The sequence below is a fragment of the Somniosus microcephalus genome, unplaced genomic scaffold, assembly GCF_052327205.1.
Source record: "Somniosus microcephalus isolate GS21.2 unplaced genomic scaffold, FLI_Smic_1.0 unresolved_chr8, whole genome shotgun sequence".
Taxonomy (NCBI): Eukaryota; Metazoa; Chordata; class Chondrichthyes; order Squaliformes; family Somniosidae; genus Somniosus; species Somniosus microcephalus.
The window spans coordinates 9,469,378-9,491,117 of record NW_028225186.1 but is presented as its reverse complement, the minus strand read 5'-3'; the positions used below and the strand labels follow the sequence as shown (position 1 = coordinate 9,491,117).

Genomic DNA, 21,740 nt, shown 5'->3' with positions numbered 1-21,740 from the left:
ATCTTTGCTGCACCCTCTCCTTCACATCTTTCATAGATACATAGATACATAGAAGATAGGAGAAGGAGTAGGCCATTCGGCCCTTCGTGCCTGCTCCGCCATTCGATGAGATCATGGCTGATCCTTTAATTCAGTATCCCGTCCCCGCCTTCTCTCCGTAACCCTTAACCCCTTTTGCCCGTAGAAATATATCTAATTCCCTCTTAAATATATTTAATGAGCTGGCGTACACTGCCCTCTGTGGCAATGAGTTCCACAGGTTCACCACTCTCTGAGTGAAGAAATTCCCCCTCATCTCTGTCCTAAATGGTTTAGCCCTTATCCTTAAATTATGTCCTCTAGTTCTGTTCTCACCCGCCAAGGGAAACATTCCTTCTGCATCCAGTCTGTCTAGACCTGTCAGAATTTTATACACTTCTATGAGGTCCCCTCTCAATCTTCTAAACTCCAGTGTGTACATCCCTAAACTACATAGTCTCTCCTCATAGGTCATTCCCGCCATTCCTGGTATCAGCCTGGTGAATCGCCGCTGCACCCCCTCCATGGCAAGAACATCCTTCCTCAGATGAGGCGACCAAAACTGTACACAGTACTCGAGGTGTGGTCTCACCAGTGCCCTGTACAGCTGCAGCAAGGTATCCCTGTTCCTGTATTCTAACCCTTTTGCTATGAAGGCCAGCATACCGTTTGCCTTCTTGACCGCCTGTTGCACCTGCATGCTCGCCTTCAGTGACTGGTGTACAAGAACACCCAGGTCTCTCTGTACTTCCCCCTCTCCCAATCTATTGCCATTTAAATAATAATTTGCCCTCCCGTTCCTGCACCCAAGGTGGATAACTTCGCACTTGTCCACATTATAGTGCATCTGCCATTTATCCGCCCAATCGCCCAGTCTGTCCAAATCGCTCTGGAGCTTCCTGGTCTCTTCCTCTGAGCCCACCCCCCCTCCTAGTTTAGTGTCGTCTGCAAATTTGGAAATGCTGCATCCGACTCCCTGATCCAGGTCATTAATGTAAATTGTGAACAGCTGGGGGCCCAGGACAGATCCCTGTGGTACCCCACTTGTTACTGCCTGCCATTCAGAAAATGAGCCGTTTATTCCAACTCTCTGTTTTCTATCTGACAGCCAGTTCCCTATCCACGCCAAAACTTTCCCCTTTATCCCATGAGCCTCAATTTTCCATGCTAATCTTTTATGTGGGACCTTATCGAAGGCCTTTTGGAAGTCCAGGTACACCACATCTACTGGCTCTCCCCCATCTATTCTACCAGTTACTCCCTCAAAAAATTCCAATAGATTAGTCAAGCACGATTTACCCTTTGTAAATCCATGTTGACTCTGTCCTATCCTGTCCCCATTTGCTAAGTGCTCCGCTATTTCATCCTTAATGATGGACTCCAGCATTTTGCCCACAACTGATGTAAGGCTTACAGGTCTGTAATTACCTGCTTTTTCCCTACCCCTATTTTTGAATAGTGGGGTAACGTTAGCTACCCTCCAATCCATCGGTACTGTTCCCGAGTCTAATGAATTCTGAAAAATCATCCTTAGTGCATCCGCTATCTCTAGGGCCACCTCCTTCAGTACCCTAGGATGCATGTTATCAGGCCCTGGGGATTTGTCCACCTTCAATCCTTTAGCTTCCTTAACACCATATCGTTAGAGATATTGATTTGCGTCAGTTCCTCCTTTGCCAATGTCCCTATTTTTCCCGATATCCCAGGGAGGTTTTTTGTGTCTTCCTTCGTAAAGACTGACCCAAAGTATGCATTTAGTTGATCTGCCATTTCCTTATTTCCCATTATATATTCCCCCGTATCTGACTGCAATGGACCAACTTTGGTTTTCACCAGTCTTTTCCTTTTGATATACTTATAAAAGCTTTTGGAGTTAGTTTTTATATTTTCCGCCAGCTTGTTTTCGTAAGCTATTTTGCCCCTCTTGATTATGCCCTTTGCCCTCCTTTGCTCTATCTTAAACTGTTCCCAATCTTCCGCTCTGGCGCTTTTTTTGGCTATTTTATACGTCCTATCTTTGGATTTTATGCTGTCTCTAATTTCCCCTGTTATCCACGGTTGAGTCACCTTTTTAGATTTCCTTTTATGCCAGATTGGTATAAACAATTTTTGCAATTTTGTCATTCTATCTTTAAATGTTTGCCATTGTTTATCTACCTCCAGTCCTCCCAGGAACGTTGTCCAATCAGACCTACTCAGTTCCCGTCTCATGGCATCATAATTCCCCTTGTTTAAATTCAGGACCTTAGTCTCTGAGTCAATTTCTTCGCTCTCCATTTCGAGTGAGAAATCGATCATGTTATGATCGCTCTGACCCAAGGGTCCCCGTACAACAAGATTACTGATTAGTCCCTTCTCATTGCACAGTACCCAGTCCAATATAGCCTGTTCCCGAGTTGGTTCCTCGACATATTGATCCAGATAACCATCCCTCAAACACTCAAGGAATTCCTCCTCCTCATTATTTTTACTGATTAGGCTAGTCCAATCTATATGTAAGTTAAAGTCACCTATGATGACAGCTGTGCTCTTATTGCACGCTTCTCTAATTTCCCTCGTGATGCCCTCCCTAACCTCTATTTTACTATTTGGAGGCCTATATACCACTCCTATTAATGTTTTTCGCCCCTCGCTATTTCTTAGCTCCACCCATATAGATTCTGTATTAACTGAGTTAATATCCTTCCTTTCAATTGCATTTATCCCCTCTTTTACTAGCAATGCTACCCCTCCTCCCTTTCTTTTTTGTCGATCCTTCCTAAATACTGAATACCCCTGTATGTTAAGCTCCCAGCCCTGCTCACCCTGCAACCATGTTTCCGTAATCCCAATTAGATCATAATTATTAACCTCTATTTCCACAGCTAATTCATCTACCTTGTTCCTGATGCTTCTCGCATTAAGGTATAAAACCCTCAGGCTTTTTTTATGCTCACATTTTTTATGAATTAGTTTGGCCCTTTGTTTTTTGTTCCTCACCCTTTTATCATTTATTTCTGTCTGCCTTTCACTTTCCTCTATTTCACTACATAGGTTTCTAGCCCCCTGCCATACTAGTGTAAATGCTCCCGAACTGCTTTATCAAAAATTACCCCGAGAACATCAGTTCCATCTCTGCACAGGTGTAGACCGTCCCTTTTGTATAGGTCACACCTACCACAAAACTGGTTCCAATGCCTCAAAAATTTAAAACCCTCCCTCTTACACCACTGCTCAAGCCACGTATTTAGCCTAACTATCCTGTTCTCTGTACTCTTACTAGCACGTGGCACTGGTAGTAATCCAGAGATTACTGCCTTCGAGGTCCTACTTTTTAGTTTGGCTCCTAACTCCCTAAATTCTACTTGTAGGACCTCTTCCCTTTTTTTAGCTACGTCGTTGGTACCAACATGTATCACGAAAACTGGCTGTTCCCCCTCCCCCTCCAGAATGTTCTGCACCCGCGCCGAGACATCCTTGACCCTTGCACCAGGGAGGCAACATACCATCCTGGAGTCTCGGTCGCGACCACAGAAACCCCTATCTATTCCCCTTACAATCGAATCCCCTATTACTATAGCCCTGCCACTCTTTTTCCCTCCCTTCTTTGCAACAGAGCCAGTCATGGTGCCATGAGCCTGGCTGCTGGTGCCTTCCCCCGATGTGTCACCCCCCCCGACAACAGTACCTAAGGCGGTGAACCTGTTGCTAAGGGAGACAACCCCAGGGGATTTCTGCACTACCTTCCTGCCCTTGCTCTGCCTTTTGGTCACCCATGTACTGTCTACGCTGGCCTTAACCTGCGGTGTGACCAACTCACTAAATGTGCTATCCACACCCCTCTCAGAATCGTGGATGCTCCAAAGTGAGTCCACCTGCAGCTCAAGGGCCGTCATGCGGTCCCACATGAGCTGCAGCTGGACACACTTCCTGCACACATAGTCGTCAGGGACACAGGAAGCGTCCCTGATTTCCCACATGTTACAGGAGGAGCATGACACAGGTCCGAGCTCTACTGCCATGACTTAACCCTTATATTACTTTTAATTTTCTAGTTTTAGTTTATTTATCGACTTTTGTTTTCCCGAAGCTTACTTAGACCAATGTATACTGTACTCCTCTTATTCCTTTTTAAACTAACCAAATCCCACTAGTTTTGGTTTTACTTTCTAGAAAGGTTTGAGGAAAGTACTTACCAGTTAGTCTTACCTCCCTGGTCTTTCGCTGACTTCCCGGTCTTGTGTCCCCTTGGTCCTACGCCGACTTCCCGCTCCTCCCGGTTCCTGCCCTGCTGAAAAGAAACTTTCACCTGGGTGCTTCCCACCAGGTCCGCTTCTGAAAAAAAGCTCAAGAGCTGGACTTCCGCCTCAGCTGTTTTTTAAATGGCCCCGAGTCTCGCCGACTGCCGCCTCTCCGCTCCGCTCTCCCGAACTGGTCGGGCCTCTGCCTTCGCGCCGGTTTTTAAGCCGGGCTCCTCCTCCGCTGCTGCTCTCTCCCGAACACCTCCCAGGCTCCGTGCTCCGACTGCTCTCGGGCCTCGCTGCTCTCCGGTTTTTATACCGGCTCCTCACCTCCCAGGCTCCGTGCTCCGACTGCTCTCGGGCCTCGCTGCTCTCCGGTTTTTATACCGGCTCCTCACCTCCCAGGCTCCGTGCTCCGACTGCTCTCGGGCCTCGCTGCTCTCCGGTTTTTATACCGGCTCCTCACCTCCCAGGCTCCGTGCTCCGACTGCAGTGCGGTGCCCAGAATTGGACATATTTGGACTTTCAACCTCCTTTTGTAGGAAAGCTTGGCACTACAGGATCTGTTGGAGATTGATGCCGAGAGAGATATGAATAAGATAACCGGGTTATGTACCGAGCAGTCAGCGAGTTTCGTCGGGCCAAGGGTCAGGCATCCTCCCTGCCGTAACCAGGGCAGTCACAGTGCAGAATGGTCCTGGGTGACTTGCTGCCCTGTTAACACTGCTGATCTTAGGTCTGGATACCAGGGGCTGGAACTCCTGCCTGTTTGAGGCCACTTGGAATAAGCAAATCCACCTCTCAGAAAATGGTCAAAGTTTCTTTTTAACTCTTATTTTAGGGGGGCCAAGAGGAGCAGGAGGTTTTGCCGCTGCTCCAGCCGTAGCTCAGTGGGCAGCACTCTCTCGCCTGAGCTAGAAGGTTGTGGGTTCGAGCCCCACTCCAGAGACTTGAGCACAAAAATCCAGGCTGACACTCCAGTGCAGTACTGAGGGAGCGGCGCACTGTCAGAGGGGCGGTACTGAGGCAGCGCCGCACGGTGGGAGTGGCAGTACTGAGGGAGCACTGCACTGTTGGAGGGGCAGAACTGAGGGAGTGCCGCACTATCGGAGGGGCGGTACTGGGGGAGTGCCGCACTGTCGGAGGGGCAGTACTGAGGGAGCGCTGCACTGTCGGAGGGGCAGTACTGAGGGAGCGCCGCACTGTCGGAGGGGCAGTACTGAGGGAGCGCCGCACTGTCGGAGGGGCAGTACTGAGGGAGCACCACACTGTCGGAGGGGCAGTACTGAGGGAGCGCCGCACTGTCAGAGGGGCAGTACTGAGGGAGAACCACACTGTCGGAGGGGCAGTACTGAGGGAACGCTGCACTGTTGGAGGGGCAGTGCTGAGGGAGCGCTGCACTGTCGGAGGGGCAGTATTGAGGGAGCGCTGCACTGTCGGAGGGGCAGGACTGAGGGAGTGCTGCACTGTCGGAGGGGCAGTACTGAGGGAGCGCTGCACTGTCGGAGGGGCAGGACTGAGGGAGCGCCGCACTGTCGGAGGGGCAGGACTGAGGGAGTGCCGCACTATCGGAGGGACGGTACTGAGGCAGCACTGCACTGTCGGAGGGGCAGTACTGATGGAGCGCCGCACTGTCGGAGGGGCAATACTGAGGGAGCGGCGCACTTTCGGAGGGTCAGTACTGAGGGAACGCTGCACTGTTGGAGGGGCAGTACTGAGGGAGCGCTGCACTGTCGGAGGGGCAATACTGAGGGAGCGCCGCACTTTCGGAGGGTCAGTACTGAGGGAGCGCTGCACTGTTGGGGGGGCAGTACCGAGGGAGCGCTGCACTGTCGGAGGGGCAGTACTGAGGGAGCGCTGCACTGTCGGAGGGGCAGTACTGAGGGAGCGCTGCACTGTCGGAGGGGCAGTACTGAGGGAGCGCTGCACTATCAGAGAGGTAGTACTGAGGGAGCGCCGCACTGTCGGGAGGGAGGGAGCGCCGCACTTTAGGAGGTGCGTCTTTCGGATGAGACATTATACTGCTCTCTCAGGTGGATGTAAATGATCCCACGGCCACTATTCGAAGGTGAGCATGGTCATTCTCCCTGGTGTCCTGGGCCAATATTTATCCCTTAATCAACAGGACTGAAAAGACAGATTATCTTGCCATATTACATTGCTGTTTGTGGGAGCTTGCTGTGCGCAAATTGGCTGCCGTGTTTCCTGCATTAGAACAGTGACTGCACTTCAAAAAGTACTTCATTGGCTGTGAAGTGCTTTGGGACGTCCTGAGGTGCTGAACGCTGGTATAGAAATGCAAGTCTTTTTAAATGTTTTTGTAACACAGTGATGGGTGTGTGGAGATCAGTGTCATATTCCCCATTGTCAGTCAATGCTGCCACTCGCTGGCATCAGATAGACAGTGCAGTGCTATAAATGTACAGGGGCTGAGGGCACTGGTTCTGTCCTGCCTCTGTCAGCAGTGACAGTTACCGCTTAATCATTGCCTTGGGCTGATTTCGCTGCTGCAGTCTCGGCAGCCTCTCCTCCATTCTTCGGACCCCACAGATGTGGATGCGGGACTGGTGAGCTGCCGCCCAAATGCTCGGTCCTCGATGGGCTGCAGCCTCATAATCTGTGGCTGACTCGCTGTGCACCAGGCAGGAGGGCCATATTCCAGGGGTGGGTGGGGACAGCACACAACCGTCTGAGGAAAGCCCTGGGGCTGTCAGCGGGCCTCATTCCACAGAGAGCCGGGGGTATCGGGCCTTACCTGTAATCAACGTCCCACCAGAGGTATCTGGGCATTACCTGTAATCACCGTCCCACCAGGGGTATCTGGGCATTACCTGCAATCACTGTCCCACCAGGGGTATCTGGGCATTACCTGCAATCACTGTCCCACCAGGGGTATCTGGGCATTACCTGCAATCACTGTCCCAGCAGGGGTATCCAGACATTACCGGTAATCACCATCCCACCAGCGGTATCCGGGCATTACCTGTAATCACCGTCCCACCAGGGGTATCCGGGCATTACCAGTAATCACCTTCACACCAGGGGTATCCGGGCATTACCTGTAATCACCGTCCCACCAGGGGTATCTGGGCATTACCTGTAATCACTGTCCCACCAGGGGTATCTGGGCATTACCTGCAATCACTGTCCCACCAGGGTATCTGGGCATTACCTGCAATCACTGTCCCAGCAGGGGTATCCAGACATTACCGGTAATCACCATCCCACCAGCGGTATCTGGGCATTACCTGTAATCACCGTCCCACCAGGGGTATCTGGGCATTACCTGTAATCACTGTCCCTCCAGGGGTATCTGGGCATTACCTGTAGTCATTGTCCCACCAGGGGTATCCAGGAATTGCCTGTAATCACCTTCACACCAGGGGTATCCAGGCATTACCAGTAATCACTGTCCCACCAGGGGTATCTGGGCATTACCTGTAATCACCTTCACACCAGGGGTATCCGGGCATTACCAGTAATCACTATCCCACCAGGGGTATCTGGGCATTACCTGTAATCACTGTCCCTCCAGGGTTATCTGGGCATTACTTGTAATCACCGTCCCACCAGGATTATCTGGGCATTACCTGTAATCACCGTCCCACCAGGGGTATCTGGGCATTACCTGTAATCATTGTCCCACCAGGGGTATCCAGGCATTGCCTGTAATCACCTTCACACCAGGGGTATCCAGGCATTACCTGTAATCACTGTCCCACCAGGGGTATCTGGGCATTACCTGTAATCACTGTCCCTCCAGGGTTATCTGGGCATTACCTGTAATCACTGTCCCTCCAGGGTTATCTGGGCATTACCTGTAATCACCGTCCCACCAGGGGTATCTGGGCATTACCTGTAATCACTGTCCCACCAGGGTATCTGGGCATTTCCTGTAATCACCGTCCCACCGGGGGTATCTGGACATTACCCGTAATCACCGTCCCTCCAGGGGTATCTGGGCATTACCTGTAATCACTGTCCCTCCAGGGGTATCTGGGCATTTCCTGTAATCACTGTCCCACCAGGGGTATCTGGGCATTGCCTGTAATCGCCGTCCCTCCGGGGTATATGGGCATTTCCTGTAATCACTGTCCCACCAGGGGTATCCAGGCATTGCCTGTAATCACCTTCACATGAGGGGTATCCGGGCATTACCAGTAATCACTATCCCACCAGGGGTATCTGGGCATTACCTGTAATCACCGTCCCACCAGGGGTATCTGGGCATTACCTGTAATCACCATCCCACCAGGGGTATCTGGGCATTACCTGCAATCACCGTCCCACCAGGGGTATCTGGGCATTACCTGTATTCACTGTCCCACCAGGTGTATCCGGACATTACCTGTAATCTCCGTCCCACCAGGGGTATCTGGGCATTACCTGTAATCACTGTCCCAACAGGGGTATCTGGGCATTTCCTGTAATCACTGCCCCACCAGGGGTATCTTGGCATTACCTGTAATCACTGTCCCACCAGGGGTATCTGGGCATTACCTGTATTCACTGTCCCACCAGGGGTATCCGGGCATTACCTGTATTCACTGTCCCACCAGGCGTATCTGGGCATTACCTGTAATCACCTTCACATGAGGGATATTCAGGCATTACCTGTAATCACTGTCCCACCAGGGGTATCTGGGCATTACCTCTAATCACTGTCCCACCAGGGGTATCTGGGCATTTCCTGTAATCACTGTCCCACCAGGGGTATCTTGGCATTACCTGTAATCACTGTCCCACCAGGGGGATCTGGGCATTACCTGTAATCACTGTCCCAACAGGGGTATCTGGGCATTTCCTGTAATCGCTGTCCCACCAAGGGTATCTGGGCATTACATGTAATCACTGTCCCTGCAGGTATATCCTGGAATTACCTGCAATGGGTAGCACCAGGGCTATCCTGTCGTGGGAGCCAGTATTGTATCAAAATTAGCGGATAATATGAAAGGTTTGTTAGCTGGATTTCTCACACCAGCCAATCCTCAGGCCACTGGGAGTTTGACTGAGATCTCCTGTTGGGCTCCAGTGTGGACAGTCTTGTGCTGTGGATTGATGTCCACCAGTGTCAGATTACCACGGACCGAGGAGTCGTTCACTCCATCAGTCTGGCCCAGATTAAAGCAGATGTTGGATGGAAAGACGACAGTGAGCTGACATGCGGGGGCCAGATGGTTAAGGCTTTATTCTGTGCTTACATTGTGTGTCTGTACCTTTGCCTTATCCTGGGTCAATAGCAGCAATGACAGGATTAACAATAAGGAGGCACTTCGATATCCCTTCCCTTCCATACAGGCATAACTGCGACAAGCAGACAAATACCAACGGAAAACAGCTCCTACAGCTCTGTCGAGGCCTGTGTCTGTACATTGTCAATGGTAGGTTCATGGGAGACCTCCTCGGAAGATCGACCTATTGCTCACCTCTTGGCTGCAGCACAGTAGACTATATGATTACAGATTTGGACCCATCCTCTTTCAGAGCATTCACAGTCAAACCGCAAACAACACTGTCAGACCACAATCAAATTACTATGTATCTTAAAAAGACAGAAACAACCAACACAGAAACACAACCCAGTAAGCTGTACAACACCAAAAAATCATACAGATGGGCCAAAAATAGCACGGAAAAATACCAGAAAGCAATTAGCAATGAATCAACTCAAGCTCTCTTGGACACCTTTCTGGATAACATATACACTCACAATAAAGAAGGCGTAAACCGGGCAGTGAATAACCTAACCAATATTTTTGATAATTTGGCAACAAGGTCAAACTTGAAAGCTCGCAAGAACAAACCCAAAACAAAAAACTATGAAAAATGGCTTGACCCAGATTGCCATAACATGAGGAAAAAACTTAGAAAAATATCAAACCAAAAACACAGACAGCCAGAAAACGAGGAATTACGCCTTACTTATTGTCAGACACAAACACAATACAGAAACACACTCAGAACCAAAAAAGAGCAATATATTAAGAATACACTCAGCTCCATTGAGGAATCCATTGATTCCAATTGTTTCTGGGGCAACTGGAATACATTACACAAAAAACAACACGACGAATTGGCCATTCAAAATGGAGACACATGGGAAAACCACTTTGAAAAATTATACCAGAAAAACACACTAAGACCAGAGCAACACCAAATATGCAAAAAACTGGAAAAGCTCGAAATGGCCATAAAAGATAACCAAAACCCGCTAGACTCCATGCTAACAGAAAAAGAGCTATTTGAAAAACTCAAGGACCTGCGACCAGGAAAAGCTTGCGGTGCAGACGGCATACTAAGCGAGATGATCAAACACACAGACGATAAAATGAAACTGGCTATCCTAAAGCTCTTCAACTTGGTTCTGAGTGTCGGTTACTGCCCTGATATCTGGAACAAAGGACTCATAATGCCCATATACAAAAGTGGGGACAAAATCGACCCAAATAACAATCGAGGCATCTGTGTAAACAGTAACCTGGGGAAGGTATTCTGTAGCATCATAAACAAAAGACTTATAAACTTCCTTGAGGAGCACAATGTCTTGAGTAAAAGCCAAATTGGATTCCTGCCAAACTATAGAACATCAGATCATATCTTCACCCTACAGACCCTAATTGACAAACACGTTCATCAAAACAAAAGCAAAATCTACGCATGCTTTATAGATTTCCAGAAGGCCTTCGATTCCATCTGGCATGACGGTTTATTCCTGAAACTTATCGAAAGCAGGGTAGGGGGAAAAACATATGATGTAATTAAATCAATGTATACAAACAACAAATGTGCAGTTAAAATTGGAGACAAACAAACAAAATACTTTCCACAGGGGCGGGGGGTGACGCAGGGCTCGTCCATCTCCCCGACACTCTTTAATATTTACATAAATGAATTGGCAAAACTACTTGAACAATCTACAGCACCCGGCCTCACCCTATATGAATCCAAGGTTAAATTCCTCCTCTATGCAGATGACCTGGTTCTGCTGTCACCAACTAAGGAGGGTCTACAGCAGAACCTGGATCTGCTGGAGTCGTACTGCCAGACCTGGGCCCTGACAATAAATCCCCAAAAAACCAAAGTCCTTGTGTTCCAGCAAAGATCCAGACATCAGGGACCCAAAATAAATTTCACACTAGGAACAACCAAAATTGAACAAACCACTAACTACACATACTTGGGCTTAAAAATCAGTTCTACGGGAAATTTCCATCTGGCTGTGAATGAACTGAAAGAGAAAGCAAGAAGGGCTTTCTATGCCATTAAAAAATCAATCCAAATAGAAATCCCAATTAGCATTTGGCTCAAAATTTTCACATCAGTAATTGAACCAATTGCACTCTATGGCAGTGAGGTGTGGGGACCGCTAACACAACAAGAATTTGCAAAATGGGACAAACACCCAACTGAGATCCTACATGCAGAATTCTGTAAAAGTATCCTCCGGACTCAAATGAAAACCGTAAACAATGCATGCAGGGCAGAACTAGGTCAATATCCATTAATAATCACTATCCAAAAAAGAGCCACCAAATTTTGGAAACACCTAGAAATGAGCAACCCCCAATGCTATCATTACGAAGCCCTGAAATGCCAAGAGAGGACCATAAAGAAGAATACCCTCAGTCAACTAGTCCTGGGACTCAGTGAAGTAACTACTAACACTACTAACAATAACCAGCCTCAGGACAGTGACAGCGTAACACAAAGAAATTGACCCAACACAATCGTCGCTAAGCAAAAGGAAAAATATCTGTCATATTGGGCAGAAACAACAAAAACCCAAAGCAAACTCAATTGCTACTTGGCCCTAAACAGACAATACAACATGGCTGATTACCTGACCATGGTAAAGGATAGCAAACTGAGAAAAACCTTGACAATGTACAGACTTAGTGAACATAGCCTGGCGATCGAAAAAGGTAGACACAGACAGACCTGGCTACCAAGAGAGGACAGGATATGCTCTCACTGCAGTTAGGGAGTGGTGGAGACAGAGATGCACTTCCTCACAGCCTGTAGAAAATATCAGGGCATAAGGGAGAATTTCTACCCAAAATTCACAAAAATATGCCCGGAATTCAGAAATTTGAATGACGACCAAAAACTCCCATACCTACTAGGGGAAGAGAGAAATTGTGTAACATTAGCGGCACACTATGTTACAGCTTGCCATAAACAGAGGGACAACCACTAAATATAAGAAAAGAGTATATACAAATTATATGAATGTATATTTATACACTCAGGGATATATCTATTTATACACTGTATAGATAGATCTGTATTTTTGTGTACAACCATGAATGTTTTTCGATGCTTTGGCAACATAAGATGTACCTTGTCATGCCAATAAAGCGATTTGAATTGAATTGACTGTGTCACAGGTAGATGGAAGTTCGTGGCAGCGGGTTCTGAGATGAGTGGGTGCCCTGCCACTAGAACCAAAGGGGCTTTGAGGAACACGGGCCAAGAAATCGGATATGGCCTGAAAACGGACGGAGTCGTGGCCCAGCGTTACTTAGCTGCGTCTGGACACAGTGGCCTAAGTAGCACGCAAAATTCATGCTGAGTGCTCTTTTACATGATTATAGTGCTGATCTGAGCACTAAACCCGCTGCTCATTGCTTTACCGCTCAACAGATGGGCCAATATCGGGTGCAGTCTGACTGCAAGTCATGTTAGGCCTCGGCTTTCTCCACTACTTAAAGGGAAGGTTCTTTGGTGCAGCAGCGCCTCATTGTCATTCCATTTGGAGCGCCACTTGTAAGATCACGCTGTATCAGAGTGCTCTCCTGCAGCCTCAGTTTGCTGCCACCCAAGCTCAGACTGCTGCCACCATGGCTGGGTTTACCAGTGTCGAACGGGGCTTGCAGGGTGTCACAGCCGCCCCACCATCTGGCCACCAACAGATTGCTAGGAATGTTGAGTCACCACCTGGGGAGAGTGGCAGTGGATCTGGGGAGCAGGAACCTGCTGCCCTCTCTCAGGATGACAGCATTCCTACTCCCACCTCTGCCACTCTACCATTGCCCTTGCCGCTGCCTGTCAGCCAGCCTAGGCTGCTGCCGCCCATGCCGAGGTGGTGCAGTCTACAGCCAGGCCTTCTAGGGCCAGAGCTGCTCGAGGTCGTCCTGCAAGGCCATTTGCAGTCTCCCCCACTGAAAGTCAGCAGCCTTCCACTGGCCATTCTGCAGCCACTGGGGGAGTTGTTCGCAATTAACACAGGGCGGTAAGTTGAGCGGCGCACTCCAAAACACATGGGAAGTGCGGCAGCCACCATGTTTCCCCGAATCGGGCCTTAAGGGCCTGCGGTAAGACTGCGGATTTCTAGGCCTTGAAGCTTAACTTTCAGCAGCGGGATTCCCCTCCTTGGCCCAGTTGGAGCCTTTAATCGCTTCTCTCACTTTGACCCAAAACAATTTTTGAGCTTCAATGTCTGATGGCCACTGGATGTAGGTCTTCTTTTTCATGACCTTTCTCATCTTGTGGTAGGTTGAGAGTTCAGCATCTGGAATCTTCTCCAAGAAGATCAGGATGATGATATCTTTCAGCTCATGGAAGAGCCTGTAGCTCGCTAGCTGCAGTTCCATGGAGCACCACTCGCTGTACAGGTAGTTGCGGCTCATCACACAGATGGTCTTCCTGCTCTGGTAGATGCTGTCCACGATGTTGTCGATGATATATTTGCCCAGCTCAAAATCTCTGTGGTGGAGGCAGAGTTTGAAGCTTTGAGGTCCTCTCGTTTCCAGGTTTGGCACCAACTCTTGCAGAACCCAGTCTTCGTCCTGAGAATTATAGGAGATAAATGCATCATACCTGTCGGACTGCTGACTCTCTCCTCTCCCTCTGTGGTCATTCAACCACGATCGGAAAATATAAAACCCATACTTGATGTGCCAGTACCCTTTGCTGTAGAATATAGGGATGAACATGAACACGATCAAGACCGGCACAGTTATATGGAACATGATCTGCCCAATGTCCAAGTAACAAACGCGAGCATCAAACTTATACAAGTATTCAGTTGGCCGATCTGCACATGTTTGGTTGTAAAAATAGATAACCTGCACCCTGGGGTTGGACAGTGACCAGTTTTGGAACCAACTGATGTCACAGGTGCAGGGGAACGGGTTCTTCCGTAGATCCAGGTAGGTCAGGGAGGGCAGGTGTTCCACAACCGTGCTATTGATGATCTGAATGGCGTTTTTCCCCAAGAACAATGTCCTGAGGTTGGAAAGGTTTCCAAAGACGTCAAGAGACATGGATTGGAGGCCGACATTTTCAAGGTTGAGTCTCTCTAGACTCTGGAGATTCTTGAAGATCCCTGGATTCAGACCGTGGATCCCATTGCAAGCATCGGGCATGGAGAAGATTCTCAAATTGATCAGGTCTTCAAATCCATCTTTGGACAGTGACATTTTATTCTCTCCTATATACAGGTCTCTTAAAGAGATGAGGCCATTGAAAAACTTTGGAGGAATAATGTTGATGCCGTAGGGTTGCTGGGCTTGTAGTTTGAGAATGTAGAGCTTTGTGAGGTTAACAAAGGGAGATGCTGCAATCAGGCCAGTGTTGTATCTGATCCGGTTACTGTCCAAGTCCAACACTCCTAATGATGGGAGGATGTCGAAGATCTCCCTGCTGATACGGGTTATACAGTTCCTATCGAGATAAAGCTTGGTCAGGTTGTGTAATCCACAGAAAGACTGGCTGGTGAGGCTTCGAATTTTGTTCCCTCCCAGGTCCAATGTGTTCAGGTTATTGAGATTTGCAAACACCTTGCTGAAAACAATTGAGATCCTGTTGTTTCTGAGATTGAGATTCCTGAGACTCCCAAGGTTGCTGAAGGTGTGTTCATAGATGTCAGTTATGAGGTTGTTGTCGAGTCGGAGCTCCTGCAAGTTGGTGAGGTTAGAAAAGGCAGCCTTGTTGATGACAGCAATGTTGTTAATGTTCAGCTTTAGGGTCCGGAGATGGGGAGCATAAGAGAAGGCGTGACTATAAATGGTGAAAATCCTGTTGTAGCGAAAGGTTAGGAGCGACAGCTTGGGAAACACCGCGACTGCCTTCCCATCCTTGTAACAGGAAGGTAACTTGATGATTCTGTTGTGCTCGATAATGAAAGAAACAACTTGCTTTCTTTTCGATGCAAATTCAAAGCACTCCACAGATGTGAGGAGATTGTGTGATAAATCCCAGCTGATGATGGGTGGGCACTGGGATAGGGAATGGGCAAGGAGGAATAAGATCTGATTGTTCTGCAGGACCAGGCTCTTCATAGTCCTGAGACCCAGATAGTGGCACAGGTTGGACAGCTGACTCTGGTTGTGCAGCCTTAACCCAGAGTATTGAACATTCTGTAGATCCAGGTTTGCAGATTTGAGAAACTCGGTGACATTTAAGGGGTTGTTCTTGATGATCAAACACGAGATGTTCCTCAGGTCAACTTTAGAAAATTCCAAAGCATCGGAGAGTTTGTTATTGGACAGATCCAACCTGAGAATGTTGCTGAGGAAGTTCCGTTGGCAGTCAAATGTTGTGAGAGAGTTGTTAGAGAGGGAGAGGTTTCGGAGGGAGGGTGGGAGGGCGGTGCGATGTTGCAGGGAGGCGAGTTGATTGTTGCCCAGATCCAGGAGCATCAGATTACTGAGCCCAGAGACAGCGCTCACCAGATGGGAGAAATTCTGGAGTTTATTGGAGCTTAAGACAAGTGTTTGAAGATTGTCCAATGCAGCGAAGGCTTTGGGTTCAACTGTGACTAAGCGGTTGTGATGGAGCAGGAGTTGATCTAACTTTTCAAGTTCTTGGAAGCCCGAAGAGTTCAGACGAGAGATACTGTTGTAGGACAGGTTAAGGGTCAGTAGGCTGGTGAGATTACTGAACGCACCGCAGCAAACACTCTCAATCCGATTGTAATCCAGCCGCAGGGTGAGCAGCTTGGACAGGCTGCGGAAGCTGTCCGCTTGCAGTTGGGTGAGCCAGTTGTGGGAGATGTTCAAGTGCACGGTGCTGGCTGGGAGGTCGGACACGGCACTAGAGACCTGTGTCAGGAAGCGGTGGACGCACTGAAATGTACCATTGTGGTTCGCAACCTGCATGCAGTTATTGAAAGTGTACCCAGGGACTGTGGGCACCAACACATTGCAGGAGAGGGCACAGAGAAGCAGCAGCCAGTCAACGCTCAGTCTCAACATCACAGCCTCCTTCTTCCGTCCGAGGGTTCAGATGTTTTGCAGGACCTCACTCAAGAAAAATTCCGTGGGTGTGAGATGTTTTTTCTCTGTCGCTGCCAGAACAGCCTGTAAAGTCAGAGATGGTTTACATTGTCAGTTTAGTAGAAATTAAGCAAATCAGTTAACCTGCTGCCATGGATACTGTGTTCTCCACTACTCTGAAAAGCCATTCCCATGTTTAATATCTGTGATATGCGGAAGTCTCCTTTCTGTCCAGATATTACCAGCTCCCTGAAGACCCCTTACTCCTCTGAACACCTCACGCTCTTGCATACCTCGCCCATTCCATCATCACCTGCGGCTCTCCCAGGCCACGGCTACTTTCTCATTAAGATCTGCTTCCTCTTTGTATTGAAGTGCCAAAGGCCCCAGACCCTGATGACTGTGTTCACGGATACTGAGGGAAGACAGAGAGGAGATAACAGAGGCTTTGAGGACAATGCTCCAAACATCCTGTGCACTGGTCCCCATATTACAAAACGGATATAGAGGCACTGGAGAAGCTGCACAAAAGGTTTGTACCAGAACTGAGAGGTTTCAACTATCAGGAAAGATTAAACAGGCTGGGGCTCTTTAGAAAAGAGACTGAGAGGTGACCTGATAGAGGTCTTTAAAATTATGAAGGGGTTCGATAGGGTAGACAGAGAGAAGATATTTCTAGTTGTGGGGGGAGACCAAAACTGTGGGCCATATATATGAGTTAGTCACTAATTCATCCAGTAGGGAATTCAGGAGCAATTTCTTTACCCAGAGAGTGGTGAAAATGTGGAAGATGCTACCACAAGGAGTGATTGAGGCGAATGTCATTTGAGGGGAAGCTAGATAAGGACCTGAGGGAGAAAGGAATGGAAGGATGTGGTGATAGTGCGAGATGAAGTAGAGTGGGAGGAGGCTCGTGTGGAGCATAAACGCTGGCGTGGACCGGTCTAGCCGAATGGCCTGTGTCTGTGCTGTAAAATTCTATGTAAGCCTTGGATATGGAAGTTGAACCACATGCCTGCTGTTGCCAATATAACAACTCTCTTCAATCAGAGTGAAAGGGATAAATCAGATAACTACAGACCAGTCGGCCTAACATTGGTGGTGGGTGAGCTCCCAGAGAAAGAAAAAAGAAAGTCTTGCATTTCTACAGCGCCTTTCATGACCTCAGGACGTCCCAACGCTTTAGCGCCAATGAAGTGTAGTCACTGTTGTAATGTAGGAAATGTGGTAGCCAATTTGCGCACAGCAAGCTCCCACAAACAGCAGTGTGATAATGACCAGATAATCTGTTTTAGTTGTGTTGATTAAGGGATAAGTATTGGCCCAGGACTCAGGGGAGAACTCTCCTGCTCTTCTTCGAAATAGTGCCATAGGATCTTTAACACCCACCTGAGAGGACAGACACGGCCTCGGTTTAACATCTCATTTGAAAGACGGCGCCTCCGACAGTGCATCACACTCTGTGTACTGCATTGGAGTGTCAGCCTGGATTTTTGTGCTCAAGTCACTGGAGTGGGGAGAGCGAGAGTTACTCAGGGCAAGGGTGCTTCCCACTGAGCCATGGCTGACGGGAGCAGGGACTGCAGGGAGGATGAGCAACCTGGCCACAGCACCGTGGAACGGGGGGCCATTCAAGAGGGGGGAGTAAATAGAAATGTTGTAGTGGTAGGGGATAGTATTATTAGGGGGATAGATAGAGTTCTCTGCAGCCGAGAGCGAGAGTCCCGAAGGCTGTGTTGCCTACCCGGTGCCAGGGTTAAGGACATCTCCTCTGGGCTGGAAAGAAACTTGCAGTGGGAGGGGGTGGATCCAGTTGTCGTGGTCCATGTTGGGACAAACGACGAAGATAGGACTAGGAAGCCGGTTCTGTTAAAGGAGTATGAGCAGCTAGGGGTCAAATTAAAAAACAGAACCTCAAGGGTAATAATCTCTGGATTATTACCTGAGCCACGAGCGAATTTGGCTAGGACAAATAAAATTAGAGAGTTAAATGCGTGGCTCAAAGACTGGTGTGGGAGAAATGGGTTTTGCTTCCTGGGACACTGGCACCAGTACTGGGGCAGGAGGGAGCTGTTCCGTTGGAACGGGCTTCACTTGGCCAGTGCTGGGACTAGAGTCCTGGCGGATCATATAACTAGAGCTGTAGAGAGAGTTTTAAACTAACTAGTGGGGGGAGGTTCCTAGAGAGCAAATAATAAAAATGACAACAGAGAAGGTCATAGACTTAGGTAGCAGTGGGGAAATTAAAACCAGAGCGTGTCAGGAAGGGGCAGAAGGTATAGAGTAAAAGGTAAAGTAATAAAAAGGGCAAAAGCAGGAACTAAGTGTCACAAAACATATTTGAAAGTTCTCTATCTGAATGCACGTAGCATTCGTAACAAAATAGATGAGTTAATGGCACAAATAACTACATATGGGTATGATCTTGTGGCCATTACAGAAACATGGCTGCAGGGTGACAATGCCTGGGAATTAAACATACCAGGTTATTTAACGATCAGGAAGGACAGGCAGGAAGGAAGGGGAGGTGGGGTGGCTATGTTAATAAAGGAAGGAACCACTGTAATACAGAGAAATGATATCGGGTCAAAAGATCAGGATAATGAAACAGTTTGGGTGGAGTTAAGGAATAATAAGGGGAAAAAAACACTAGTGGGCGTAATCTATAGGCCTCCGAACAGTTGCAACTTTGTTGGACGGAGTATCAATCAGGAAATAGTTGAGGCTTGTAATAAGGGAACATCTATAATTATGGGGGATTTTAACTATCATATTAATTGGACAAATCAAATTGGGCAGGGCTGCCTTGAGGATGAGTTCATTGAGTGTATTAGGGATGGGTTTCTTGAGCAGTATGGAACTGAACCGACCAGGGGGCAAGCAACCTTAGATCTGGTCCTGTGTAACGAGACAGGATTAATTAAAAATGTCCTAGTAAAGGATCCCCTTGGAATGAGTGACCATAACATGGTTGAATTCCATATTCAATTAGAGGGTGAGAAGGTTGGATCTCAAACAAGCGTGCTAAGCTTGAATAAAGGAGACTATGAAGGTATGAGAGCGGAATTGAGTAGAGTGGATTGGGAAAATAGATTAAAGGGTAAGACGATACATGATCAGTGGTGTACATTTTAGGAGTTATTTTACAACTTCCAAAAAAAATATATTCCACTGAGAAGAAAAGGGTGTAAAAGAAATACAGCCATCCGTGGCTAAGTAAAGAAATTAAGGGTAGTATTCGACTAAAAACAAGGGCATATAAGGTAGCCAAATCTAGTGGGAGGATAGAGGATTGGGAAAACTTTAAAAGACAGCAAAAAATAACAAAAAGATTGATTAAGAAAGGGAAGATAGATTATGAAAGTAAATTAGCAAAAAATATAAAAACAGATAGTAAGAGTTTTTATAGTTATATAAAAAGAAAATGGGTGGCTAAAGTAAATGTTGGTCCCTTAGAGGATGAGACCGGGAAATTAATGGTGGGAAATATGGAGATGGCAAAAACACTGAATGAATATTTTGTATCAGTCTTTACAGTAGAGGACACTAAGAATATCCCAACACTGGACAAACAAGGGGCTATAGGTGGGGAGGAGCTAAACACGATCAAAATCACGAAGGAAGTGGTACTCGGTAAAATAATGGGACTCAAGCCGGATAAATCACCTGGACCTGATGGCTTACATCCTAGGGTCTTGAGGGAAGTGGCGGTAGGGATTGTGGATGCATTGGTAATAATTTTCCAAAACTCCCTGGACTCAGCAAAGGTCCCGGCAGACTGGAAAACTGCTAATGTAAGACCCTTATTTAAAAAGAGCAGTAGACAGAAGGCTGGAAACTATAGACCGGTTAGCCTAAAGTTTGTGGTAGGTAAAATTTTGGAGTCCATTATTAAGGAGACAGTAACAGGACATTTGGATAATCAAAATTTAATAGGACAAAGTCAGCATGGTTTTATGAAGGGGAAGTCATGTTTGACAAATTTGCTGGAGTTCTTTGAGGAAGTAACATATAGGGTGGATAAAGGGGAACCAGTGGACGTAGTGTATTTAGACTTCCAAAAGGCATTTGACAAGGTGCCACACAAAAGATTATTGCTTAAGATAAAAAATCACGGGATTGGGGGTAATATTCTGGCATGGATAGAGGATTGGCTATCTAACAGAAGGCAGAGAGTTGGGATAAATGGTTCATTCTCAGACTGGCAATCAGTAACTAGTAGTGTTCCGCAGGGGTCAGTGCTGGGTCCCCAACTCTTTACAATCTATATTAACGATTTGGAGGAGGGGACCGAGTGTAACATATCAAAGTTTGCAGATGATACTAAGATGGGAGGGAAAGTAGTGAGTGAGGAGGACATAAAAAACCTGCAAAGGGACATAGACAGGCTAAGTAAGTGGGCAGAGATTTGGCAGATGGAATACAATACTGGAAAGTGTGAGGTTATGCACTTTGGCAGGAAAAATCGTAGAGCAAGTTATTATCTTAATGGCAAGAAACTGGAAAGTACTGAAGTACAAAGGGATCTGGGGGTCCTGGTGCATGAAACTCAAAAGGTTAGTATGCAGGTGCAGCAAGTGATTAAGAAGGCCAATGGAATGTTGGCTTTCATTGCTAGGGGGATATAATATAAAAATAGGGAGGTATTGCTTCAGTTGTACAAGGTATTGGTGAGACCGCACCTGGAATACTGCATACAGTTTTGGTGTCCATACTTAAGAAAAGACATACTTGCTCTCGAGTCAGTACAAAGAAGGTTCACTCTGTTAATCCCGGGGATGAGGGGATGGATATATGAGGAGAGGATGAGTAGATTGGGACTCTACTCATTGGAGTTCAGAAGAATGAGAGGCGATCTTACTGAAACATATAAGATTGTGAATGGGTTTGATCGGGTGGATGCGGGGAGGATGTTCCCGATGATGGGTGAAACTAGAACTAGGGGGCATAGTCTTAGAATAAGGGGCTGCTCTTTCAAAACTGAGATGAGGAGGAACTACTTCATTCAGAGGGTGGTAGGTCCATGGAATATGCTGCCCCAAAAAGCTGTAGAAGCTACATCATTACATAAATTTAAAACAGAAATAGACAGTTTCCTAGAAGTAAAGGGAATTAAGGGTTACGGGGAGCGGGCAGGAATTTGGACATGAGTCTAGGTTCGGATCGGACATGGCCCTGTGGGTAGCGGAGCGGGCCTAGGGGCTGTGTAGCCTGATCCTGCTCCGATTTCGTGTGTCTAATTCTGTTAGATTCAGGAGATGGTTCTGTGATAGTAGATTGGCGG

General features: G+C 47.5%; 2 protein-coding genes across 2 annotated transcripts in view; both read right to left on the bottom strand.

Annotated features, from left to right (window-relative positions):
* Window positions 1-5,245: 5,245 nt before the first annotated feature.
* The window catches only part of LOC147085400 (uncharacterized), a 327,863-nt gene continuing 311,368 nt past the window's right edge, over window positions 5,246-21,740 (bottom strand). The window contains exons 7-8 of the mRNA XM_085979140.1: window positions 5,376-6,166; window positions 5,246-5,341 (exon numbers count right to left, since the gene is read on the bottom strand). Coding sequence (XP_085835266.1) covers window positions 5,246-5,341; window positions 5,376-6,166 — 887 coding nt within the window. The remainder of the gene's footprint in view (window positions 5,342-5,375; window positions 6,167-21,740) is intronic.
* LOC147085413 (uncharacterized) lies at window positions 13,583-16,435 on the bottom strand. The gene has a single exon (XM_085979099.1). The coding sequence runs from the start codon at window positions 16,433-16,435 to the stop codon at window positions 13,583-13,585; it is 2,853 nt and encodes a 950-aa protein (XP_085835225.1).

Excerpts from the sequence above, each read along its gene's own strand:
- LOC147085413 (XM_085979099.1), bottom strand. The coding sequence starts at position 16,435 with ATGTTGAGACTGAGCGTTGACTGGCTGCTGCTTCTCTGTGCCCTCTCC.